The sequence below is a fragment of the Pteropus medius genome, unplaced genomic scaffold (assembly GCF_902729225.1).
Source record: "Pteropus medius unplaced genomic scaffold, Ma_sr-lr_union100, whole genome shotgun sequence".
NCBI lineage: Eukaryota > Metazoa > Chordata > Mammalia > Chiroptera > Pteropodidae > Pteropus > Pteropus medius.
In genome coordinates, this window is record NW_024350319.1 from 9,105,425 (window position 1) to 9,132,864 (window position 27,440).

A 27,440-nucleotide genomic window follows, 5' to 3' on the forward strand; every position below is an offset into this window, starting at 1 on the left:
GAGTGGATGGGGGAAATAGGGAGAGGTTGGTGAAAGGTAAACTTTCAACTATAACATGAATAAGATCTGAAGATCCAATATAAAACATGGTGACTATAGTTAATAACACTGTATTGTAAAATTAAAATTTACTAAGAGAACTTAATTAAGTATTCTTACCAAAAATGTAAATATTTGTACTTTAAATATATTACAATTTTATATGTCAATTATACCTCAATAAAATGAAAAATAAATTCTGAAGGAAAATTATTTCATGACCTTGACATTTGAAAATATCAGGTCTGTTATTTTCTTACAATTTGTGTTTGATGTTTCCTTGTCATTAGATTCAGGTAACTTTTGCAGGAATATCACAGAAGTGAGGCTGTGTTCTTTTCATTGCATCTGATCAGATGACACATGGTTTTAAATATCTCATTATGATGATATTAACTTTGTCCCCTTGATTGAGGTGGTATCCACCAGGCCTCTCCACTGTAGAATTACTATTTTCTCTATGTAACTAATAATTATTCTATGTGGAGGTACTTTTAAACCATGTAAATATCCTGTTCCTTAGCAAACTTTCAATTTACTTAGTCTCTGTAGACTCATGTTTTCATATTTTATTCAATTGCTTATAATCTTTTACTATCAATATTGATTTTTATTCTCAAATTGTCTTAGATTTGACCAATGCAAGCCTCATTTAATTTGGTCTCTATTTCCTTTGGAAAGACACCCATCTTTCTTTGAGCACTTCATTATCTTCTGGCTCAAGAAAATGAACAGTCTTTTCTTGTACATTCCCTGCTCCAACCTTAGAAACAGCTATTTCTCCCAGGAGTCCTAGTTCATTTTGGTGGGGTATGGTGTTTAGAAATGAAGATTTGTTTACTACATATACTCTTTGATACTGGGGTATCACTGCTCTCAAGGCTAGAAAATAAGTATGGAAATGAATACATGCGTAAATATATGTGCATTTACTTCTATATTTTTGAATCCATCTATACAATTGGAAACAATGAGTTCACTTGAATACCTCCAATTTCAATCCAATATCCCAGGGTTTGTATTAATTTTTTCCCTTTCTGTGATTGTAACTCCTTTCTCTGACAATGACAAACCTCACTCCCATTATCCTTATATATGAACATATTTGACCCATCCTTCTGTATGTGACCAACCTCTGACTACTACCACTCTCTTCTTATGCAGTTGCCATCCTCACTCGTCCAGGGCTCCAGTACTCCTTGCCAAACCACCCTCCTATGCAGAAATCTTTCTCACCTTTCTCGATCTCTGACACCCTGCATTAAGCTGCCCTCCTATAGAGACTTTCCTTAGCCTATTTGAATACCGAAACCTATGCCAAGCTGCCCCCTCTCCCCTTGCTTGGATACCTTCCTGACCTTGTTCAGGCTGATGTACTCTGTGCTGGGCAGTCCTCCAGTATGGTGCCCTCCTTATCCTCTTGTGCTGTGCCACCTCTTTATCCTCACCCTGTTCTGGCTTTGCTTCCCCTGTACCAGGGGTGCTCTGATTTTCCTACTTGGACCCTGACAACTAAAATTGCAATGTTCATACTAAAATAAAGTTATTTTTTAATACATATGAAGGGTTCTTCAATTTGCTTTTGGATGTGTTCTTGCTAGCATGTGTTGCTAACCTTTTTTACTTTGTATTTGTTTAGCAGTGTTTTTGGAGGCATGAACTATTTTAGGATTTTCAGAGACTTAAAAATGAATGATCAATAAGGAATGTAAACACACAAAGCACTATAGCTAGTCTTTATGACCTTTTGCCAAATGCCAATGCTTTGGATATTTTCAAATGAGAAATAAATAACTTAAGGAACAGTTTAACTTATGAGTGATATGTTTTACACAGAAAAATGCAATGTAGGAACAGGAAATGGCTACTCTATACTGATAGTTAGTATGTGTATTAATTCCCTAGGGCTGCTGAAACAAAATACTGCATACTGTGTGACTTAAAACAACAGGTATTATCATTCTGGAGGCTAGAACTCTAAAATCAAGATATTGGCAAGAATATGCTCTAAGACCTATAGGGGAATCCTTTCTCTCTCTCTCTCTCTCTCTCTCTCTCTTTTAAATTAACTTTATTGGTGTGACATTGGTTAATAAAATTATATAGGTTTCAAGTGTACAATTCAATAATACATCATATTGTGGGGAATCCTTTCTTGCTTCTTCCCAGCTTTTGGTATTTTTTTTGCAATCTTTGGTGTTCCTTGGCTTGCTGCTGCATAACTTCAATCTTTCCCTTCCTTGTCACTTAGTGGCCTCCCTGTATGTCTGTGTCTTCACATGACTTTTTTTATATAACACCAGCCATATTGAATTAGGACCCCACCCTACTACAATATGACATCATCTTAATTAATTACCTGTTTCCCAATATGATCATATTTTGAGGTACTAAGTGTTTAGACTTCAACATAGCTTTTTGAGGGGACACATATCAAAAGATTTTCTTTCAATTTTATTATAAGAAAGAATTAATCATCAGATTACACCTAAGAGCAATCTCTTTGTTTTCAGTTTATATAATCTGTAGTGTTATACGGTCACACAGCTTAATATCTTAGTGTATTAGCTACAGGAATTAGTAACATATATATGTTTGCATTACACCATTTCTGGTTATATTAGAGGAATATCTGTTTGGCCAACTAGCTTTTTGAGAAATATATGTGATTAAACAGTCAGCTTCTGTAATCAATTTGACTATGAGATTTTAGGAGAGTCCTCTGGGCGAGTTTTAAGGTAATTCCATAAATTGAGAATCTGGAATCTTTTTCCTGTCTGGAAAAGGCAATCTGTAACAAGCTCCATAAGGTTTTTAAGGGTAAGTGTTACGTTTCATCCTTTTTAGTTTGTGGAGGATTAGTCATAGTTGTAAATCTTTTCCTAATCACATTTGTTCTTTGTGGAGGCTTTTTAAAAATACTTTTCAGATGAGATTTACTAACTTTTAAGGAAACTAAGCAGTATATTGACTTCCTACATGATACATGAATTTCAATATTCCTTATAGTACTTCTCAGTTGATGTTTTCTTAAACATGTGGAGATATATTCTAAATGAGGCTCTTTTCTTCATTTAATATAAGTACATATCTTTTAATTAAACACAGTATTTACTTAATTAGTTCAGACCTGTGCTGATTAAATTGCATGATTTGCAAAAACTTGTGAATGAACTAAATATTCTGTGGGCTGAATTATATGCTTTATCTTAAACTTCTGAATGAATTAAATGTTCTCTGAAAATTTTCAGTGTGGATTTGGTTGCCTAAGATAAGTTCTAATTTTTTTTCTCCTTAAGACTATTGATTTTAGAAAATGCAGTTTTCTGATTACAAATATTTACTGAGAATAATGCTTAAATTTCTTATTTGAATTATTAGCCTAAATATCTTCTTTCTATAGAATATTTATGACCTTACTATTTAATGTGTTGTATTAAGAATGTTTGTGTTTTTCATTATAAAAGTCCAAAATTCTTTCTCCAACATTTGAAAATGTCGATGTTAAACAAAAGTTTTCAAGTTTTTACTCAACTTTCTTTGCTTTACTTTGAATAACTTTTCATTTTTTTCAATTGATTTCAGACTGCCATATAGAATATTTGTAATACGTGGGCTCCTTTTTTCATTCATTCGACAAATGATTTATTTTACCAAGCAGCAAACATGCTAGAGATATTATAAAAAGTAAGTTTCTAAGCCAAAGGAATTTATAAACCAATGTTAGATTAGGTTTAAAAACAAGTAGTTATGGCATAGTATTATCAAGGACTATAAGAGATCTGATATCCTACCCTACCTGTAAGCCAACAGGTTAGCCTGACACAGTTTCCTATATGCTGAGATCTGAGACTCCTAGATCAAAGAGAAAGGACTTTAGTACTCATAGCAATAGCAGTAACCAGAGTATCAGCATTTTTTTTCAGTGTTCTCCCAAAGTTCCATTTCCTCTAGGGTGATGTGAAAAGGGCCAGGTGATTGACACTTAACCATGCATAATGTTGCAAAAGAGAATGCTGAGCTTAGGGAATTTGAATTTTGTCTAATGGGAAGTAAGCGTACCTCCTGCTGTTCTGAAAGAAAACACTATTTTTATCTTCCAGGACTATAAGCAAAACTGTCCCTTGCTCTAGAAAGATGCATGATATCTTTCAAGGTTATTCACTGTACAAAGATCCTTGAAAAGACTGTGCAGAACAAAGACAGCCAGGGCCTTTGCTCACAAGATATGCAGAAATGTATAAGGCCAGTAGAGAAATGTCATCCAATTCTTCATGGAGATACCCTCTCTTTTGCTGGCTTTGAAGAAGCAAACTGTAAAGAGACTCTGTATTTTTTTATTGCTGTATAACAAATTACCACAATAAAAATTACCATAGCAACTTAAAACTACACATATTTATTAGCTTATAGTTTCTATGAGTCAGAAATGTATGCACATCTTAGCTTGGTCCTGTGCTTAGAGTCTCACAAGCTACAGTTAAGGTGTTATCCAGGGCTGGATTCTCATCTGGAGTGTTCAGCTATGGAAGGATTTTCCTCTCTGCTTATTTAGTTCCTTGCAACTGTAGGATTCATAGCAGTTTACTTCTTCAAAGCTAGCAAGGTAGGGAAAGGTTGGAGACGGTAAGAAAAATTGAGAGACAATTACCAGGGATATAAGAGGTTAAGAGTGTGCTCGTATGCTTGTAATAAGACAGGTTCTCTACAGCAGGATTTCTCAACCTTGGCACTACTGACATTTGGGTCTGGATAATTCTTTTGCTGCCCTGTGCATTGTAGGATGCTTAGTAACATTCTTGGTGTCTACCCACAAGACTCCAGTAGGGTCTCCCAAATTTAATTTTAACAACGAAAAATTTCTTCAGGCATTCCAAATGTCCCCTGATGCGCCAAAATTTTCTCCCAGTCTGTTGTACAGACTAATGGATAGGAGTTAAGTGATCGTTCACATGTCTTCAGAGTAAGACAATTTCTTTATAAAATTCCATATCTCTATCAGAGTCATCTGGAGTCTTGGAATTTTTCCTGCTTCTGTCAAGACCATCCTCCTACCAACTTTTACTTAAAATGGTTTGTGTGAACCAATGTTTGTATGAATCACTATTTGCTTTTGAACCATCAGAAATAATCTCTTCTTGACCCTATACCTATTCATGTAAATCACCACAAGAAGCCTAGTAGTACTCCTAAATTATTCCTCATATGTCTCTGTACATCAGTTTTCTGTCTTTATTTCTACCCTTATCCATCCCATGATACCCTTTCATGCTCCCCACTTGCACTCAAGGTTGGTTATGGGCAAAATCTCTTTTATTCTTTACCTTGTTCCTCAAACTGAAACTTGTATCTTCTGGTATGACTTCTGTTTTGCAGACTTCTTAAGTGGTAGCTCTCTTTACATTCCTCCTCCTGTAGAGTTTAAAGGTGTGTACTCAGATCATTCTCCCTAAAAATCACCAGTTCGACTCTAATATTGTCAGAGGGCCCTTAAGACTGTCCAGCAGTCATTCGATGTTGTCCTTGCCCATTTGCTTTTTCATGCTCTGAAAAACTATTTCAGTTCATTTTCTCTCCCCTTCAACTTTCAGCTCCTCTCTGGGAGTGATTATGAGATCTGTTTCCTCTATCTTTTGGGTATACAGCTAGACTATGTTTCTCAGGCTCCCTCCCAGAAGAAGTGACTGAGTTTTGTCTAGTGGAACATGAGTAGAAGTGAAAAATGCTACCTTAGGCCTTATCCATAGAGAATTTGCCGCTTCTGCCTCTTCTAGATAGATGCATAGGATCCAGCAGAGGAATGGTGAGGCCACGAGATAGAAGGAACCTGGGTCTTTAAATGACACTTGTCGAAGATTGCCCATCTACATAATCAGAGCCACACTGGACTTTGTGTGAACAAAAAAATAAGATATTGTTATTAAATCTTTGAGATTAGAGGAGGGAGGATTATGTTATAGGAATTTGTGTTATTTACCTTAATACTAGTTCCTTCCCCTGCACTATTCTTAGCTGATGATTACCTCGCTTCCTTCTTCACTGAGAAGAGTGAAGAGATCAGAAGAGAACTTCTATAAGCTCCTTTGACTGCATTTATTAACACTTAGCATATATTGTGTCTTCTTTCATTACTATGGATAAACTGCCTGTGTGTCCTCCTGCCTAAAGCTAACCCTTTTACTTGTGTTTTAGATTCCATGACTTATTACCTCTTCATGGAACAGTATTTTAGAATTTTTCCTGTCTTATGTCTTTCATTTTCCCCCATTTTTACTTGTTTGTTTTTTCTCATCAGCATACAAACATGCTCTTATGACTCATTAAAATAAAAAAAAAAATTTGCTTTATTTTACTTCCTCTTCTACTTCTTTCCTATTTCTCTTTCTCTTTACAGCAACATTCCTTGAATTACCTGTAATTGATACCTCTAATTACTCTCCTTTTCTCTCCTAAACCCATTGCAATCTGGACTTGACCCTCATTTCTCTTATATAAAAATTACTCTTGTCAAAGGCCACTGATGAGCTCCACATTGCTAAGGCTTGTAGTTAATGGCAGTACTCATCATATTTTATTGAGCAGCAAAATTTGACACTGTTGAACACATTCTTTTCCATGAAATAATTTCTTAATTTATCTTTCAGTAGAATAACCTTTTCTTCCTACCTTTCTCTATATTACCATTTTTAGACCTATTTAAAAAGTAGTGAGAGACATACATACAGAAAACACCACAAAACAGAAATGAAGTGCTCATTGATTTATCAGAGTGAACCTCCATGTAATCACCACCAAGGTAAAGAAATAGATATTGCCATTGCTTCCCAAACTCCCGTTCTGCTCCTTCCTGTCATTATTGTCTACCTCCCTCCAAAAAAAACCCCCACTTTGTAGTAATAACTTTCTTGTTTTCCTTCATAATTTAATTTCACTTGTTCTTTTAAAAACGTTACACATAAATAATTATTTAGTTTGTATTTTTTTACATCTGAATTCTTTTAGTTAATATTATGTTTGTGGAATTTAATCATATTTTTGCATGTAGCTGTAGCTCAGTTATTTCCATCGCATTATAATATTCCATTGTATTAATATGCCATTATTCATTTCACTGTTTGACTTCTGAGTTGTTGACAGTTTTTGGCAATTATAAATAATGCAGATGAGCAATCTTATACCTGTTTCTTAATTCAGTTGAGTATACATTTTTATTGGGTGCATGTGAAATTTCTGAGTCATGGAGTATGCATATTTTTAACTTCAGTAGGTAATGACAAAATATTTGCCAAAATGTTTTTCGCAGTCATTGTATCAATTTATATTCTCATCGGCAGTCTATGAAAATTTTCATTGTTCTTTCCCCAAACCTGATATTGTCAGGTTAAAACTTTCAGCCATAATGGTTGATAAATAATGACATTTCATTATGGTTTTAATTTGCATTTTCCTGTTAATGTGAATAAACATCCTTTCATATAGAGAGAGACTATTTGAATACCTTCTTTTGTGAAAGTCTTGTTCAAGTCTCCTGCCCATTTTTCTTCTGGGTCATTTGTCTTCTTTTGTGATTTGTAGAGCTTTTTATATTTTAGATTTGAGCCCTTTATTGGTTCTGTGTGTTGCAGATATCTTTTCCCACTTTGTAGTTTGCTTTTTCACTTAATATTGTGGAGTAGATGCTGTTGGTGTGCCATCCACATCCCCTTGGCATTCACTTTTGTATAAGGAAGACTTCTTATTACAAGCAGCTGAAAAGCTCACTGCCCGAAGACTTTCTCTGGCCATAAGAGAGACTACAATTGTTGCTCTGGCAAAAGGTCTTAACAAATACTGAATAGGAGTAGATGAATAAATATCCTACTTTTTCTTACCTGCAGAAATAGCTTCTGAAGCTTAGTCTATGCCATCTCTGATGGGTCTCCAGCAGAATTGAGCCATAGCATTATACAGCAGTAACCAGACCATCAGTGCATCCTGTATTGCTATCCTTCCCTTTCTTTATTTCTTCCCCACTCTCTTGCCTGTACTTACTAGAATTACTTTTGAAATAAATTATTTGCCTTCAAATTCTAGTTTCTCAAAGTTGGCTTTTGGAGAACCAGTCCTGAGTAAGTGGTTTTTTGATGAATGGAAGTTCTTAATTTAAATGTAGTCTAGTTTATGTTTTTTCCTTTGTAGTTAGTGTTTGTTGTGACCTGCTTAAGAAGTCTTTACCTACCTCAATATCTTGATTAAACCCATGGGATTTTAATTTATGGAGGTGACTGAGTGACAGCATGAAGAGGCTAATGCCATTAAAAGAAGATTTTTATTACTTGCAGTTCCCAAGAGGAGGGAACATGCCACACAGGGTCACATGGGAAAGTACTAGGGTTGGTCAGGAATCAAAAGGAGTGAATGGAGAACATTGCAAAAGCTTGTATTATTACAGTAGTGGTAAGTTGTTAGGTGGAAATGTCCCTTTTGGGGAGGAAGCAAAACAGAGATGTTGGGGTTTGTGGTTGGAGGGCTTGTAATATTATTTTTGTGTGCTCACAAAAGCCTGACCATGGGGGAGATGTGAACAACTTTGGCCATTAGTTTGTCTCTGTGATTAATGGATGTCAAGTCATTAATTATGAAATTTATAAAAACTGGTTAGAACACCCAAGGTAACGAAGATATTTTTCTTTTATTCCAGATGTTTTATTGTTTTAGTATGATGTTTAGATATACAATCCACCTGGAATTGATTTTTGTGTGTGGTGTGAGGAACGGACCATGTTTCATTTTTTTTCTCATATAGATTCATAATTATATTGGCACCATATATGGAAGAGACTGTTTTTCCCCACTGTTGGGCAATTAACCTTTGTCATAAATCAAGTACTCATATATAATTGGATCTATTTTTAGATTCAATTCTGTTCCATCAGTCTCTCTGTCCTTGTTCCATTACCACAGTTTTTTAGTTATTCTAACTTTATTACAAATTGATATTTGTGAGAATTAATCTTTCCACCTTCTTATACAAGGGTATCTTGGCTATTTTTGGAAGTTGTTCTCCTTTGATAATAATGATGATAGCTCTATTCTGTTTGGTGAATTTTATTTATTTTAATCTTCCAGTTTCAGAGATTTATTATAAAAGAGCATAAGATAATTTGTTATAGGACTAAAAACTTTCATTTTGGTACTTCTTCTTAATTGACCCATATGGTCATAGAACAGTTCAAGTATTGTGCAAGCAATGGGGATAAAAGTTAAGAGACTTAAAAAAGAAACAGTGCCATATCAATTACTATTATGTCTTAATAGTAATATCCTAAAACTTTTTACCGGTATTAGTATATTAGTCCATCCACAGAACATCTTCATTTCCCCAGTTTTAGTACTATTGCTTAGCTTTAGACATAGTACTACAATTTAATTTATAAGAAGTTTATTTATAAAATTTAGTGGTGATGTTGCTTTATTTTGAAAAACCGTAATTAATTTGGACCACTGGAATTATGAAAATTGTTTTGCTTGCACAAACAGGAACCAATAAGGGACATTGGTATTGTTCTATAATTATCTGGTAGGTTTGGATTTTGCTTTTCAAATATTGTCTATCCACAAATACTCTTTGTGCCTTTTTCAATTAATTCTAGTCTCTTTAGTGCTTAGGATTGAATTGTATCTCTTATTGCTACTATGGTTTAAAGTATACCTAAGTGGCTGAAATAGAAGTGAAAGTTGGATACAATGAAGTAAACTCTTTTCATTGTCAGGAGATTAGTGCACTAGTGTTACGGTGGGTCACTAATTTATAAACAATGTTCAGGCTGGTATCCTGGCTAGGTATATATATAAACTTACATGGAACATGATAAGTGTAAAATGTTTAAGAGGAAAACCAACTTTTGTATTAAATATTTATGGTGTCTACATTGGATTTTTATGTTAATAGGTTAATGTGGCTGAGTCAAAGATAACAAATTTAATATACCTAAAACATACCTTGGAACTTGTGGATCCTCTGAAGGTAATTTATATGTGTGTGTATTATACAAAATATGTCTAGCATCAGTTTTTTAAAACTTTTTGTTTTGAAAAAATTTCAAACTTAGAGTTGCAAGAATAGTATAATTAATTCTCATATTCTCTCTACATGCACAGCTTTCACACACATATTATTATCCTTACTATTATTCTTACTGAACCATATGAGAATAAGTTGTAGTACCTAAATACTAAAGCGTATATCTTCTAAGAACAAGGATATTCTCTTATGTAACCACAATATAATTAATAAAATTTAGGGTATTTAGTATATTTCTTACTGTTATATAATGTATAGCCCATATTCAATTTTTAAAATTATTCTAATAATGTTTTTTATGGATTTGTTTTTTCTTGATACAGGGTCTAGTCCAGGACTATGCATTATATTCAATGTCATGTTTCTTTTTACTCCTTTAGACTGAAAAGTTTCTCAGCTTTTCTTTGTTTCTCATGGTGTTGACATTTTGAAGAGTAAGGTTCAGTTATTATATACGATATTCTTCAGTTTGTGTGATTGTTTCCTCATGGTCAAATTCAATTAATGCATATTTGGCCATAATACTGTATGAGCAGTGTTGTATCTTATGATGTCATTTCCTTGTGCTTGGTGATAATAACTTTGATCAGTTTCTTTTCTTTAAAAATATAAGTAATCTATGGAAAGATGCTTTGAGACTGTGTAAATATCCTGTTTCTCATTAAATTTTCATTGATTTAGTGTTCATTGGCAAGTATTACCTGGAGTAATTGTTACTCTGATGGTCACAAAATGGCAATTTCCTTATTAACTTTTAAGTACTATCCTGTACAAATTTTTAAAATTAAAGTGACAAGAAACTGCTTTTTGTTAAAAGAAAAAATAATGAAAAATGCGGAAGAATTTTTATAGCATTTATTCAAATATATATATATATACACACACATATATATAATAAAAGCAATTTGGCAAAGATTTCAAAAGTATTGTCATCTTTCTTAGAATAAAAGAATTGTAGTAATAAATCTCCTCCCTAAATTAATAGATTTGATGAAACACAAATTTCAAACTTTGGTATATCAAAGGCAGTGTAAAAGCCAAAGAAATTTAGGAAAAATTTATGGCAAATAACAGACAAAATATTGATTTTTGTCATCATGACTCATATAATTTCCTAAGAAAATACTGGAATGCCAGTGGAAATAAGGAAATGACCCCCAAATGGAAATCAAAGTGGTTAATAAATAGTACAAAAAATGCTTAACCTCACTATCAGTCAAAGAAGTAAAAATTAACACCATAGTTTTTATCTACCAAAGATGCAAAGATTTTCTTTTCCTTGATGGATGTAATACTGCTAATGAGAGAACAGTGAGACAGGCAACTTCATAGACAGCTGGTAGGAGTACAAGTTGTACATACTTTACAGAATGTTTCAAAACATATATCTTTTGACCCTGTAATACCACTTCTAGAAATTTGTCTGAAAGAACTATCAAGAAATGTCAACCAAGATTTATGCCCAATGATGATCATTGCAACATTATTTATATCAGTGAGAAATTATAAGTAGCATAGAACTCTTATAATTAGGGAAAGAGACTATTTGCTTCCCACATAGTGGACTACATGAGAGGAATTATTTAAAATATTTGCTATAAAAAGTTTCTAATGCTCATGATATAGTAAGTTATCAAGTGAGGTGAGGGAGAAAAGGAGCATGTGATGATATAAAATTTTTATTTAAATAAGCGACAGGAAATATCCCATAATATTTAGAGTGTTTATCTTTGGAAGGGTGATAGAATTATGAGTGATTTAAATATTGTTTATGCTTTCATGAATTTTCTAGTTTTTATCAATGTGTAAATTTTTTTTATTCAGAAGCAAAGAATATTATTGCCATTGCCTCATAGCAAACTAAAAATTCAGTTTAACTGTTTCTTCTCTTTTCTGTTTCTTCAAATAGTGACCACTTGAAGTTTCCATTAAGCAAAATAAAACCCCTACTTTTACCATGTAAGAATAAAGAAATTGCTCTATTTTTTAATACACAAAGCACTTTTTAGCTTAATGTAAATATAACTCAAATTTTGGAATTATATGTAGAGTACTGCTAATGTACAATAAAAGTTGTTTAAGTACCTACTTCTAATAAGTAGTTATGTTAACAATTAGTTGGAAGACAAGAAAAATAAGAGTCATAATAGTGAAGCATTGGAGGCCACTACTAGCCTTGTGCTTTTTATCTGGTAAATGGGAAAGAGATCATCTGTCCTCACCTATATAAAATATGTTATTTGTATGTAAATGGAGAAGATGAAGCAAAAAAAAAAAAGCACTTGGTAAGCTGTAAAGTATTAAACAATTGTAAAATGCTATGTTTGAATAATGTCATGATTTATTATCCTTAACTATCTTTATTTTATTCTTTAATAGATTGCTTTGAAGAACTGTAACACACCTTTATTAAGAGCTTACTATGGATCCTTGGAAGATAATAGGTCTTTGTCACTCACCTGTTAATAAAATATCCGATTATTCCTTTCTTCTTGATTGTAACTGATTTTAAGGATACTAATTATATACTGTAAAGCAATTGCTTGAGCTTTGGTTAATAGAACCTTTAAAATATTCATAAAATTCTAACTATACATTTAATCTTCTAAATAATAATAAATAGTATAACAGCACATTGAGTGTTTGTGTTAATGGACAGTTAGAATAGCATTAAAAATTGAAATCATACACAATTAAAAATTTTCTCTTTAGCTATTGTCCATGGAAAGACTTGCAAATATAAAAACTATTTTTTTCTTTTTTTAATCATGAAGGGGCTAATATAATACAAAAAAGATAGCAGACATGAATACTCAATAAGATCTACATACAGTTTAAGTTTAATGTTTTTTTTAGAAGTAGCACCTTGGTTCTTGACCAAAAAGACTTGCGGTACTTAACAACTGTTATTTCATTGATTCAAGATTCACATCTTGTGTGAGGCCACAAATTGAGGTTAATAATAAAGCCAAATTAATCACACATAAAATACAGAACAGAATAAAACAAAAGATTAGGAAAACAAGTATTACCAGACTTATGGCTTGCATGATCACTGCACTTAATTACTGTTACACTGTCTCACAATATCTCTTTAGTCTCTCTTGCTCAGTTGAATGCAAGGACTATATATTAATCCTTTTTTGAATCCCTGCATCTAATACAGTGATTGATAAATCATATAAATAAATGTTTATTGAGTCAATGAGCATGAAGCCAGAAATTTTATAACGGTTGTTTAGGGGTGTATTTTATAGTCATGGGCACAGTCAGCATGTATAACTTGGGAGATCTTTTTATTAGCAGTTGTAGAATTATTTTAGGAGTCTAGTCCTGACCAACAAAATAGTTTAAAATTGACATAGTCACAGTTCTAACTTATGTAAATTTAAACATATATATTGCTTGTTAATTTTCAAAATAAGTTTTAATAATAATTTTAAAAATATTATTTGCTATCATTAACTGGGACTCAAATTATTAATTAAAATAACTATTTGACTTAATTGCCTATAATGTTTTTTATTTTTTAGGTTTAGAATCATACTCGAAAAGATTAAAACAGTAATTAATGATGATGTAAGATACATGAAAGGATGCCTGAACATGAGGACTCAGAAGTGCTATGCAGTGAGGTCTAACATAAATGAATTTCTTGACATAGCTAGAAGAACATATACAGAGATTGTAGATGACATAGCAGGTGACTTAATTTAATTGAGCATATTTTTCTGTTTTTTTAGAAATAAAATGAACTTTTTAAGGATATACTGTACTCTTTTGCTAGTGATAAATCACCATACATAATTTTAATTTATTTCTCATTATCAAACGTATAAGTTTAACACATACTATCATTTAAGGAATCTTTTTTTAAAGATCTCAAAGTATTATAGTATCCCTATTTTTTCTTCAGTTACATATAGAGTTACCTTTATACAGCATTGTGTATAAACTACATAAAAATGTTGGTTATCAGTACTAAATGATTTCAGTGGAGGGAGAGATGTCATGTTTGTATAGAAGAGGTAGCATTTGAGTGAGGACAGTAATTCATTTAATAAATATTTATTGAGCTCCTAGTAAACATAGATACTATACTGAGTATAGAGAATACATACCAATAAGACAAAGTCCTCGTCCTCATGGAGCTTATGTTATAACAGAGGAAACAGACGATAAAGAAAAAGATACACACATGCACATATACACAGATATGTGTGTATATATTTATTAATATTGATATACATCAATTACATATATAATTTTACATGGATATAAGACTTGAAAAAAAATATAGTAGATTAGAGGGGTAAGATAGTGACTGGGTGTTGAGGCATAGAGGATGGTAGTGTTTTTATTAGATAGAATAGCCTAAAAAGGAATTCCACCCTCTGGCAGTGGTACAGGCTGAAGCACAAAGGCATCAGGAAACCTCAAGAGATAGTGAAAAAATTTGTTAGGATTGAAAAGGGTATTCTCTTACAGAAATATTAAGAAATAAGATTAGAATTGTAGCCTAGGGACCAGAATTTAGTCTTTGAAGGCCAGGAGTTTGGATTTTTCCCCCAAGGAAAATGAAGAGACACTGAGATGTTTTTGCTTAGTGGAGTCAAATACATCAAGAAGATATGTTAAATGACTTTGAGTGGAGCAGTGGAGACAGGGAGACAATTTTAAACTATTACAAGTTAACATTATTTACAGTGAGAGCTATGTGTATGAGAGGAAAGCAATGCAAAGGAAAAATTGGTAAGAGTTAATAATCGAGTAGATATGGCCATGGCAAAAGGAAATGTAGTCATTGGTCCTAATTGAGATTTCTCACCTGAGAATGATGGTACCAGTAAGAAAAGCAGAAAAATTGTAGAAGGGACCTGTTTTAAGAATAAAGATGTTAGTTTTCTCAAGTAATGTTCAAAACATTAACTGTCATCATGTTAAAATATATATTTATAACTCTATAGTGAGTTTGAAGTTCATAGGGAGATTTGGGTTTTTTAGGAATTTTATTTGTTGACTTACCAATTCCCCTTTTGGAATACTTTGTAAAGTATGTTTTGTAGAGGGAATTTCTTGTCATGAATTAATGATTGCAATAATTTGTGTTTGCTCTCTTCCTTTTCAAAAAAGTAGAATGAAAAAAAAAATCAAAATGAGAGTATAAAATAGTCTTAGTTTTATTTTTTATTTACATTTTTACAGTTTCTTTTACTTCCAAAATATCTATAAAAATGGCTATCTTTGCACTATAATTTTTTTCTTAAAAGAATACTTATCGACATTATTTTCGACATTAAAAAATCTTTAGAGTTTAAAAGTATAAACCTTCCTATTTGCATATAAAGAAAATCACATGATATTTTAAAATAGAAAATTTAATTTTCTCATTAAAATTTCTTTGTTTTGTTTTTATTTTTCTTGTTTCTGATCACTAGGAATGATAGCACAGCTTGCAGAAAAATATAGTCTTCCTTTAAGGACAAGTTTTAGCTCTGCTCGAGGATTTTTCATCCAGATGACTATAGATTGTACAGCCCTACCCAATGATCAACTGCCTTCAGAGTTTGTCAAGGTACACTCTAGAGTTACATTAGGAAATTATTGTTTCTGATTTTACAGGATTATATTTACATATTTTCAGGTACTTCTTGAGTTTTACATAACAAATTTCTGAATGTTCTGTGTATTGCTTCTTCTAATTATCTACCCACCTAATAGCTATATTAATCTTTGAGTGATTCAGAAACTTTTTTTAAAGGCATGCTAAACATAGTGCTTCCTACAGTTCTGAGAACTTGGTATGGGTGAAAAACGAAAATTAACCATATAATTTTACTCATAGGTGGGATATAAAAATAAAGCAACAAACAAAAACTCATAGACACAGACATCAGTTTAGTAGTTACCAGAGGGAAGAGTGGGGGAATAGATAAGGTTAAAAGGAGTCAAATATAATAGTGATGGAATATTTATCTTTGAGTAATGAACACAATGCAACATATAGATGATGTATTGTCGAATTGTACACTTGAAACCTATATAATTTTATTAACCAATGTCACCCCAATAAATTTAATTTAAAAAAAAGAAAAATGAAGAAAGTCCAAAAGGTACTTTTGATCACAAAAATTCGGAAAGTACTGTACCATCTCATTTTATGTGGTTCTCCAATGCACATTTGCCTGTTAAAGGTTTAAAAGTCCTGAAGTAGATAAGTCTACTTCATTTTTTTAAATCTAATATTGCCAAACTTTTGGACCAGGGAAATATTACATATTACCTCCTCCACAATATACCAGTTTAGTAAAGTCTTACCCTCTCTAATCTTGGTTTCTCTGCTCCCAGTGGGTCCCTTATAACAAAAACAAATCATTTAAATTTCAGGGTTTTAAAATATATACTTTATTACCAAGTAATGTGGAATGGATGAAGTAAAGAATGGATTGAGACTTAGTAATGGGATTAAAGATTGAGTGAGGTTTAGATACGGGACAAGGGCTAAAACGGGTCAGAGATGGAGTGAGGATTACTAATATGTATCCCACATATTATTTAGTCATAAGATTTCTGCATGGCTCTTTTAAGACCTGTAAAAATACTCACACCAAATGGACTAAGTTAAAAAATCCTGCTTTAACTTTAGAAAAAGATCAATCTTCCTTTTCTCATTCACAAACATTATTTGGAATTTCTCTGTGAACTATAGCTGAAAAATTAAAGTGATTAACCTAAATGCCTATATTTTTATTGTTTAAAATCTGTATGTTTTATTTAATATGAGTATACATTTATCTTGACATTTGTTCTTTAATTTCCTAGCAGATTTCTAAAGTGAAAAATTCTTACAGCTTTACATCAGCAGATTTAATTAAAATGAATGAAAGATGCCAAGAGTCTTTGAGAGAAATCTATCAAATGACTTATATGTAAGAGCATTTGATATTTTTTAATATTGAGTTAAATTGGTTTAATTTGAGGCACTACAATAAATTACATTAATTACATTAATCAGACTTTTTGTCTGATTGCAAAAAATTGTAATATTGTGAACGTTAGCAAAGAAAGAACATTTCCTGGATAAACAGTTAAAACTTTTAAAGTCTGTCATTATGGTTAGGATTAGTAACCTGCACAGAAGATTTATGGCAAATCTAGTTGCAAAATAACCCCATTACTACTGGTACTGCTGTGGTATGCATGCCACGTAATATAGAGCTTGGCACATCATGGGCTTATTTTAGACTTCATTCAGTTTACTCTTTTCCTGTGGTATGTAAGCCCTGAACTTCTCATGCCTTAATATTTATGCAGCAACATCACAATGGTGCCAGTCTGTTGCTGTACATGAAACAGTAGCAATACAGCTAGAAATAAGAAATAGAACATTCAGAATTGGCAAGCTGAGATGATAAAGAGAAATTTTGGACTTTCAAAATAATTTCAAGGACTAGACCACAGAGATTATGATAAAGTACATTTTGGGAACATATTTTTCCTTGTAAGGGAAAAATTTTTATATTTATGTTACAATTATGATAACTCTGCCACATAAAAGCTTAAGTAATTGTTAGAGTATGTGTGTGTCAGAGGGAGAAGGAGAAAGAGAAGGAGAAGGAGACAGAATATGGGTGAGAGAAAACACATGATAGCTTTTATGTTGAATTTAACATGCAAAAACACAAAATTATTAGCAGATGAGGGTCTGTAGAAGTATAGTGAGGGCTTTATTTAACCTATATAAAATATTTTCTTTAATAAAAATTTATTTCGTTAATATTTAATAAAAGCAGTTATTTTAGAAATACACCAGAAGATGGATTCTTTATTAAGTAGTTCTGATCTTGAGTATGAGCTTCGATTTCCTCATCTCTACAATGAGACAATAGACCAATAAATTTTATCTTTAATGTACAACTCAAATAGGAATGTTACTTTGCCTCGGGCAATGAATTTAATATTGTTTTACAATTATGTTGTATGTCCCTCTTTAAAAAGTATTGTTTTACCAAACATGTACTTTCAGGATAGTATGCAAACTGCTTAGTGAGATTTATGAACATATTCATTGTTTATATAAACTGTCTGACACTGTGTCAATGCTGGATATGCTACTGTCATTTGCTCACGCCTGCACTCTTTCAGACTATGGTAAGTTACTTTCTTTGGAATAAAGATATTGCATACTAAAATTTTTATTCCAGTCAAGCAATTTTATATAACAATTATGAATGTTTTATATTTTTTACATGAAATATAGTCCCTTATGTATGGTCCTAGACCGAGACTCAAAATAGAGACAGTGAAATTGCCCTTAAAATTTCTTTTAAGAGTTAGAAAATTATTTACTGAGAAATTGACAAATCAGAAAGAAAAAAAACTAAGAAATGTTAAAGGTTTCTAAAACAAGGCTGAGCTGTCTCTTTGGTGAAAATGACCATGATCCAAATTTATGAAGTTCCAATCTGAAGACACACTAGGAGCAGTGTGACTAATACTAATAAGCATAAGAGAAATCAATCTCCAAAGTGAACACTTTCTAAAGTAGCTCTTTAGATGTGAGCATCACCAAATCAGGAATTACATTATTTATTTTTGTATCCCAAGTATACAGACAGGCCTTGAATATAAATGTTAATAATTTTCTAATGTTAAATGAATACTTTGTTTGCCCTTTGAAATTTCTTATTTATCTTATCAGTCATAACCTTACTCCAGTATGCAAATTTACTGAACTAATATGTGATAATTAAGGTTGAATAATTGTGGACTTAATAAAATTAATAACATTAAAAATTTCTAGTTAAAATTAGCAGTAATAGTTCAAAAATATTGTGTTAATGTTTTATAATGGGAAATATAAATAATTTTTCATATTCCATATTTCCTAATTTCTTATGGAAATGTTAACTTTTTCAATTGGCATTTTATAGACTCAGACTTTTCAATCTTTTATATCTCCTCTGAGGTCACATATTTACATTAGGGATCAGCTAATTTTAATAGTAGTTTTCTTAACTATGAAGATATTTGATGTTGGTTTCATTTTAATTTGAGAAGGACCATCCTGAAACTCCAAACTTATAAATAATGACTTTTTAAAAAAGATTTTAAAATAATTAAAAATTTTTAACCAACCTCACTTTTATAGTAGTGCTTTCAAATTTATCAATTTGTTTCATCTAGAGGAATGTAACATTTTAGTTTGTACCTGTCCTCCCACCTTCCTCCTCCCTTCACTTCAAAAAATATCTGAGGAGTCTGATCATTATTTGTTTCTATAAATTGACGCTATCTTTTTTTGTCTATTTTTTCCCTGAGATTTCATTTTAGACAAATTTCTATAAGGGTTCGAACATAAATTATTTTTATATTTTGTTTTATTCTGTATTCATACCTCATTTCAAAAGCTAAATATGCCACATTTGAAATAATACTTAAGGTAGGGATTAAGTAATGTGCAATTTTGTAGTAATTGTTATTTTAAAACTATTATCAGTGGTTATTTTATTCTTCTTAATCTCTATAGAAATTTAAAAATGTTGTGAACTGTTTTAGAGCCTAGGGTAACAGGGAACTAAATCCTAGAGTTCACTGGAAGTGAATAAAAGTGATGGTGTTTAGAGTGTGTCAATTGTAATTTAAAAGGATTTAGAGATTTGGGATAAAATAATACCTAAATGTTATTGTTCCTAGTAAATTGATCTTAGTAAAAATCACTAAGGTATACATAGTAGGTATACACTACAAAATATTTAAATATAAATATATTAATCTTTCAAAATCATTATTTTTTTTTTAGTCCGGCCAGAGTTTACTGATACTTTGGCAATCAAACAGGGATGGCATCCCATTCTTGAAAAAATATCTGTGGAAAAACCTGTTGCCAACAATACCTATATTACAGAAGGGAGTAATTTTTTGATCATAACAGGACCAAATATGAGTGGGAAATCCACATATTTAAAACAGATTGCACTTTGTCAGATTATGGCCCAGATTGGTAAGTTATGGCTTACTTTATGGTTACCAATTCAGCTCCACATTTAAAATGTTTTATGCCTGATATTTTAGATCCAGGTGTTTAATTAACCCAAGAATAGTTTGGAGTAGATTTTCTTACCTAGAAGTATAGTAATGCCTAGTATGTAGACCATAATTTTTATGATTTGATATTTATTAAGCTCTGTCTAATTTTGGATTTCATTATACTAAATATTTTATGGAATATAACAGAATTAGAGACTTCCTTACTATAACTACTAATGTATCAATTATTACTAAACTGAATCATAATTATCAAAAACAAACTTTGTTCTGAGAAAATGTGAAATAAGTAGGATAAGCTGCTGCCTTTAATAACCCATATATGGCTTTTCTAAAATTATAACATTGGGTGGATAAACATTTCCTCTACTTAATTTAAGAGGTACCAATAACTTTTATATGGCAATTGATACATTACACACATATGCATATAAATGGCTGTCACTGGTCCAACACTGTCATGTATATCTTGATATAGAGGTACAGCTTATCTCTTGTCCCTGAAAACTGAGTTTCCTTGAGGACTATATGAATCAGAGATCAGATGATTGTTTTTAATGCACTGTTTCTCAACCAGGGATGATTTTGGTTCCCCCCACCCCTGGAATTTGGCAATATCTGGAGACATTTTTGGCTGTCACACTGAAGGGAATGTAGAGTCCAGGGATGCTCTAAACATCCTACAATGCACAAGACATATCTTCTCCCCTTTTACCCCCACACCAACACTATAAAGATTTATGCAGCCCAAGATGTAAGTGCTGTGGTTGAGAAACCCTGTTCTAATGTAATTATTAGGGGACTACAGCAATAACAATATCGGCGATAACTGCAAATTTACCCTTACTATTGAGAAAGAAAATCAGAGATGAATGAATGATAAATATTTTATTGAGTTTATAGTTTTATAGTTTTATTGGAATTAAAAGAACTTAGCCAACTTCCCTCCCCTTATAAGAATACAGATTCATATGTGATATAATCCTACTTCTGTTTGAATAGTTATGAGGGGTTCTGTCCTTTAAAAAACATGCTGTCCAGCATGTTTGTGTTGGACAGCACTAATTGTTACAGCATTCATTATACTGAATTGAAATTTGACTTTCTATAACTTCAACTAATCAGTCTAATTTTTACCTTGTATACATCACAGAATAATCTAGTTTTTCCTAATAATAGCCCTTTAGATATTTGAAGAAAATTATTTTACTTTTCTTGTTACTGTCTATCTCAAACCTCTGCAATACTTAAAAGTATATATGATTATCTCATATGATCTAATCATAAAGGAAACAGAAGGAAGGACTTGAAAGGCATGAAAATTAAGAACACAGGCTTTGGAACTAGACTTCGTTTGTCTACCTACTTGCTATGTGATCTTAGGCAAATTATTTAACCTCCTTAGTTTTCCTATCTGTAAATGAAAATTATAATAGTGCCTACTTCTAAGAATAGTTGCAAAGACCAAGTGAGATAATGTATATAAAATGATGTGGACTTAGGGGAAGGGTGTGAGAAAGACTTTTCAGGAGAAGTGAGAACGTGTTCTAAAGCATAGAAGAAGAAAATAAAAGGCATGGGATTCCCAGGGAACTATAGGGAGTACAGAGGCTTTGTAGTTTCTTTGCTTTATAGAGAAAAGAGTGGCTATGAGAAATGGAAGGGTATAAAAATGGAGAGACAGGCAGGAGTCAGATCATGAAGGGCCTTAGGAACTTAACTGAAGAGATCTAACTTTATCCAGATATCTATAGGGAGCTATAGAAATTTAAGCAAGAGAATAGCACAATTGGATTTGACTTTTAGATAGATCACTTTGGTTGATGTATGTTTAAATGAGAGCCAGACTAGAAGCAAAATACCAGCCGGGAGGCTTTTGTAATAATCTAGAAAAAAAATGTTGAGAGCCTTTTTGGTGGGGGTAAAAGAAAGGAGAAAATATAAACATACATCATATATGCTATATTCTATTCTTGGTTCTTTCACATTTATTTTCCCATTTAATCTTTCTGGAGTATAAATTATATTTAAGAAATTTCTCTGAAGTGCAATCATTATAATTACTATTGTTATTATTATCATTATTATTTTTTATTAGTATTATCCTGAATTTTGTATTCTTTTCCTGCTACTTCTTATTCCTTGAAGGTCGATCCTATTTTTCATCCTTTCTTTTGTTTTAAATCCTGGAATAATCTGGCTTTGTTTTTTTATTCCCATTATTTCACCATTTTGTCTGTGTAGAGTTCTGTATACTTGATATTTTTCCCATTCAACTATTTATTTTTATCTTGTTTTGATTTCAGAGTGCCTTTTATATGCTATTCCATTTAGAGGTAGTTATATTAATCAGATAGATTTGTTTTCAAAAGATGGCTGTTTTAGATTAGTTAGCTTGATAACTTACTTCTCAGGCAGAAACAGTCTTGTGGATGAAAATTCACCTTTTAAAAAAATTTAAATGTTTTGCCTTCATTCTGATTGTATGTTATTTCTATAAATTGCTATTAACAGATATTTCCTAATATATTTTTCTATAACGATTTTATCAACTTTAACTTCATAAGCATTTCCCTCAAATTTTCATACTTTGAATATTCTTTATTATCTAACTATATTATTTAAAATTTTTATCAAGTTTATGACAAATCTTTCCAATGAACTTGAGTATATACTATCTTATTTGAAATTCCAAATAACTTTATATAATAAATAGGGCAAGTATTCCATTTCATATATGAAGGATATGACAGAATTTAAGTGTGGTCCAAGGTTATTCAATAAATAACATAACTGAGCCCATGTCTTCTAACTCCATATCCATTGATCTTTCCACCACATAGTCCCTGGATAGGTTAGTAAATAATCCGAGTTGATTGAAAGTGCAAAATATTAGTACCTATATTTTATAAAAGCATTTCAGTTTACTTCTGTCTTATAATTTATAGGATCATATATTCCAGCAGAATATTCTTCCTTTAGAATTGCTGAACAGATTTTTACAAGAATCAGTACTGATGATGATATCGAAACAAATTCATCAACATTTATGAAGGAAATGAAAGAGGTACCCAAACTAAACTTTTCTTATGTTAAAAACATATTACAAGTGGTTAAAGGGGATCAAATATATGGTAGCTGAAGGAAACTGGACTCTGGGTGGTAATCACACAATAGAATATATAGATTTCAAATTATAATGTATACCTGAAAATTATATAATTGTATTAACCAATGTTACCCCAATAAACTTTTAAAAAAAAACATATTACTTTCCCCACTATTTGTTAATCATCATAAGAAAGTATTTTTAAACTAAATCATGCGTATGTGCTTATACTACTCTACAGAGCCAGAGGGCAGTCAAAGACAGCTTCCTAATTTCTGTCTTATGTGGAAATAGGAGTGACTGTTTTATTGAAAACTACAGTTTTAAGGAAAAAGTTAGTGTTATCGAATGATAAAAACATGCTTTCATTATTTTGTATGGGGTATATGAAAGACTTCTCAGAAAATGACGTGTTCAGGACCATTTTGCATAGTATTTATTATTCCTGTATGTTTCTAAAATAAAAGATCACTGTTAGAAGGCTTTTTTAAAGCCTTCTGTTCTGTGCTCTTATAGAATTCTCACTTACTGTAACAAAGTGTGTATCATCACCTATTTCTGATCTGAGCAAATGTCAAGTAGGCTTGAAGGAATTCAGTGTAGCTCTTGGCCTATCTTTAGTAGGTAGGAATTATTAGAGCACTGTACAGTTGGCTAATTTTCTGTAGATAGAGGGAGAATAAGCTTATTTGCCCATAGTATATGACAAATATATATATATTATTTAGTATGTATTGAATATCTATGGGAGAATATAGCACTATACTAGATGTTTGAGTTATATTTTTAAATAGACCTAGCTCTCAAAAAGCTTAGTCCCATAGGAAGGTAAAATGGCCATGAAAGTTATTATTGTGTCATGACATAATAAAGGTAGAATTCCATTTTTTGAGAAAGAGGTTAATAATCTTCAGCGGAAGAGGAGCATATTTGTTAATTAAAGTCTTGGTCTTTTGGGGGCATGGATTTAAATTTGTTTCACCGGGAATCAATGGACTTGTATGCTATTTTCAAAATTTTTCTTTCTATCTTTACTGGATATAGAGAAATTAAAATAAATTTGAGGAATAGATTTGAATATTCTATGACAACAATTGATTAGTCATTTTTGGAGAAGAAAATGAGCATGTTTATGCTTTATTTAAACATTTAATTCATTGCTTTATTTCACTATCTAAAATTTCAGTATTTTAAGTAATGGTTATTTACTCTTTTGTCACATACACGTATGCTTATGTCATTTTATGTACACGACAACTATTCTGTTGAAATTATTAGTCATGAAGTCTTTAGAAATGTGTTAGTTTCTGCTCAGCTGGATTTCTCTATAAAATATATTTCAGATGAACCAATAGACTGGATTTTTCCTCATTTTTTTCTATGATAGTGACAGCTACTTGATTATAATGAATATTAAAATAATGTTTTTCAGATAGCATATATTCTGCATAATGCTAATGACAAATCACTCATATTAATTGATGAACTTGGCAGAGGTACTAATACAGAAGAAGGTATTGGCATTTGTTATGCTGTTTGTGAATATCTACTGAGCTTAAAGGTATTCTATATTTAAAGTTTATTGATTTTGAGTCTTTTTTTTATGTATCCTTTATATATTTATCATGATTAGATTTTACAGACACTTACAAGAAGCTCTTTAAACAAATTTAAGTAATGAAGACATACCGTGCATTAATATTTACTTCATTTTTGATGGAAGTAGGAATGGTTAGTTATGGTAGTCATGACGTAGATAAGGAAAAGAGGAAATCAAGAAATACAGATAATGTTAAAACTAGTCACTTGGCTTTAATTTAATCAAATCAAGGAGCGAAACATGAAATCATTTTAATAATTGTCTCCATGTGTAATAACAGTCACTATGATGTCACAACATGAAGTAAAACTAGGCATCTGAGGTCACTTTATTGGAAATCTATTTAATTTACCTAAGATTTCATTCCTTTAAAGAAAATGTTTGTTCACAAATCAAATATGTAAAACAATGATTTTTGCTCTATTATTAACTAATTTGTAAAATATATTTTAGATCATCACTCAAAATGTATATAAGATATGAAAAAACTTAAAAATATTTTTCCATATTTAAAGTACCTTAAAATATCCCTAAGATGAGGTTATATACCTTAAATGAGAGTCCATAATGATTCCTTTTGTAGACTGAGAACAATCTTATTTTATATTTAAAGTATATGATGAATAAAAAGTAACATTAATGGATAGCATTAGTCTTTGTAATTCTGAATCTTTGTCAGTTGATCACAATTTTTCATATAAATAAGATGCATGTATTACTTGTTAGGATTAAAAGCTAATTGGTGTCTGTGATGGTTAATTTTATGTCAACTTGACTGGGTTACAGAGTATCCAGACGTTTGGTCAAACAATATTCTGGGTCTATCTGTGAGGGTGTTTCTGGATGAGATTAATATTTGAATTGGTAGAAAGAGTAAAGCAGATTGTCCTAATGTGGATGGGCTCCATTCAATCAATTTTGAATGGGGCCCAGTTGAAGGCCTGAATAGGACAAGGCTGACTGACCTTCCTGGGAATAAGAAGAAATTACTCCTGCCTGTCTTCCTTTGAACTGGGTGTCTTTCTGGTCTTCAGACTTGAACTAAAACATCTGCTCTTTCTGGGTCTTGAGCCTTTAGACAGGGACTGCCTCATTAGCTCTCCTGAGTCTCTAGCTTGCTGACTGGAATTTGTGAGCCTACATAACTGCATGAGCCAAGTCCTTGAAATCAATCTGTCTATCTATCTATCTATCTACCTATCTATCTATCTATCTATCTATCTTTACATATACACACATATAAGATATCTATATATCTATATATCTATATATCTATATATCTATATATCTATATATCTATATATCTTCTGTTTCTTGGGAGAATCCTATGTGAGGTATTCTGTAACAGCTGAGAATAATGCTTTTATTAGTACTTTTGAATAGCTGTCTTAATTCGGGTTGCCACAACATAATATCATAGACTGGGTGGCTTATAAACAACAGAAATTTATTTCTCACAATTCTGGAAGCTGGAAGTCCGAGATGAGGTTTTCAGTGTGGTTGAGTTCTGGTGAGGACACTCCTCCATATTGCAGTCTGCAAATTTCTCATTGTATCCTCACACAGCAGAGAGGGTAAGAGAGCTCTCTGGGGTCTTTTTTATAAGAGCACTAATCCCATTCATGACGGGGCTCCATCCTCATGACCTAATCACCTCCTAAAACCATCACTGGGCGTTATAATTTCAACATTTGAATTTGGGGTAGGGACACAAACATTCAAACCATAATATTATCCTTTTCTACTATAAATAATTTAGTTAAAATATAATTATTGCTACTTACTTTTAAAGACCTTAAAGTTAACTACTATTTTTCTAAGCTAGTATCTTTAGTGCCTAGCACAATCCTTGCAATATATAAGCTCTTGAATAATTATTTGTTATATTGAATTAAATATAGAGGACAATCCAGTGATGGTTAGAGGGAAGGGATGGATTGGCGGGCTGGGAGAAAGGGGTGAAAGGTTAAAGAAGTACAAATTAGTAGTTGATAGATGGTCATAGGGATGGGAAGCATGGCATAGGGAATGTAGTCAGCATTAATGTAATGGCGAGGTGTAGAACCAGAGCAGAGAAAGAACAATCAGGGGGATCGTTTTGTAAACTATATAAATGTCTAACCAATGTACTGTATACTTGAAACTAATAATAATTTTTTTTTAAAGAGAAAAAAATAGAGTTTACAAAATACCATAATAGGTTAGTTTAATATATAAATTTTGAGGACATGCTTTTATTATGAACATGGTCCCTAACTTCTAAATAGTTTATTGGGTTTCTAAATATTTTCTGTTGCTTTATAAATTTGGTTTGTTTTATACTCTTTTAATTTGTTGAGTAAATAGTTGAGATTTTTCATTTTTCTGTCATATACAAAACTATTCCTTCCCTTGCCACCTCCTTCCACAGTTTGCCAGTCAAATATTTTCTTTTTAATGTCTTAATACTTTAATTTTCCACTAATTATCTATTTAGTTTCTTACTGGTAATATCTTAAAACATGATCAATTATTCAAATTTCTATCTGCTCTGGTAACTCTGGGCTGGAAACCGTGTGCTGGTCATAAGTCACTTGAACTAC

At 31.7% G+C, this 27,440-nt stretch overlaps 1 protein-coding gene across 1 annotated transcript in view; it reads left to right on the forward strand.

The window, feature by feature from the left end:
• MSH4 (mutS homolog 4) overlaps positions 1 to 27,440 on the forward strand; it is a 70,440-nt gene that overhangs the window by 33,389 nt on the left and 9,611 nt on the right. Inside the window, exons 9-17 of the mRNA XM_039838614.1 lie at positions 9,971 to 10,045; positions 12,482 to 12,546; positions 13,636 to 13,805; positions 15,541 to 15,677; positions 16,928 to 17,031; positions 18,129 to 18,253; positions 19,905 to 20,105; positions 23,098 to 23,216; positions 24,691 to 24,819. Coding sequence (XP_039694548.1) covers positions 9,971 to 10,045; positions 12,482 to 12,546; positions 13,636 to 13,805; positions 15,541 to 15,677; positions 16,928 to 17,031; positions 18,129 to 18,253; positions 19,905 to 20,105; positions 23,098 to 23,216; positions 24,691 to 24,819 — 1,125 coding nt within the window. The remainder of the gene's footprint in view (positions 1 to 9,970; positions 10,046 to 12,481; positions 12,547 to 13,635; positions 13,806 to 15,540; positions 15,678 to 16,927; positions 17,032 to 18,128; positions 18,254 to 19,904; positions 20,106 to 23,097; positions 23,217 to 24,690; positions 24,820 to 27,440) is intronic.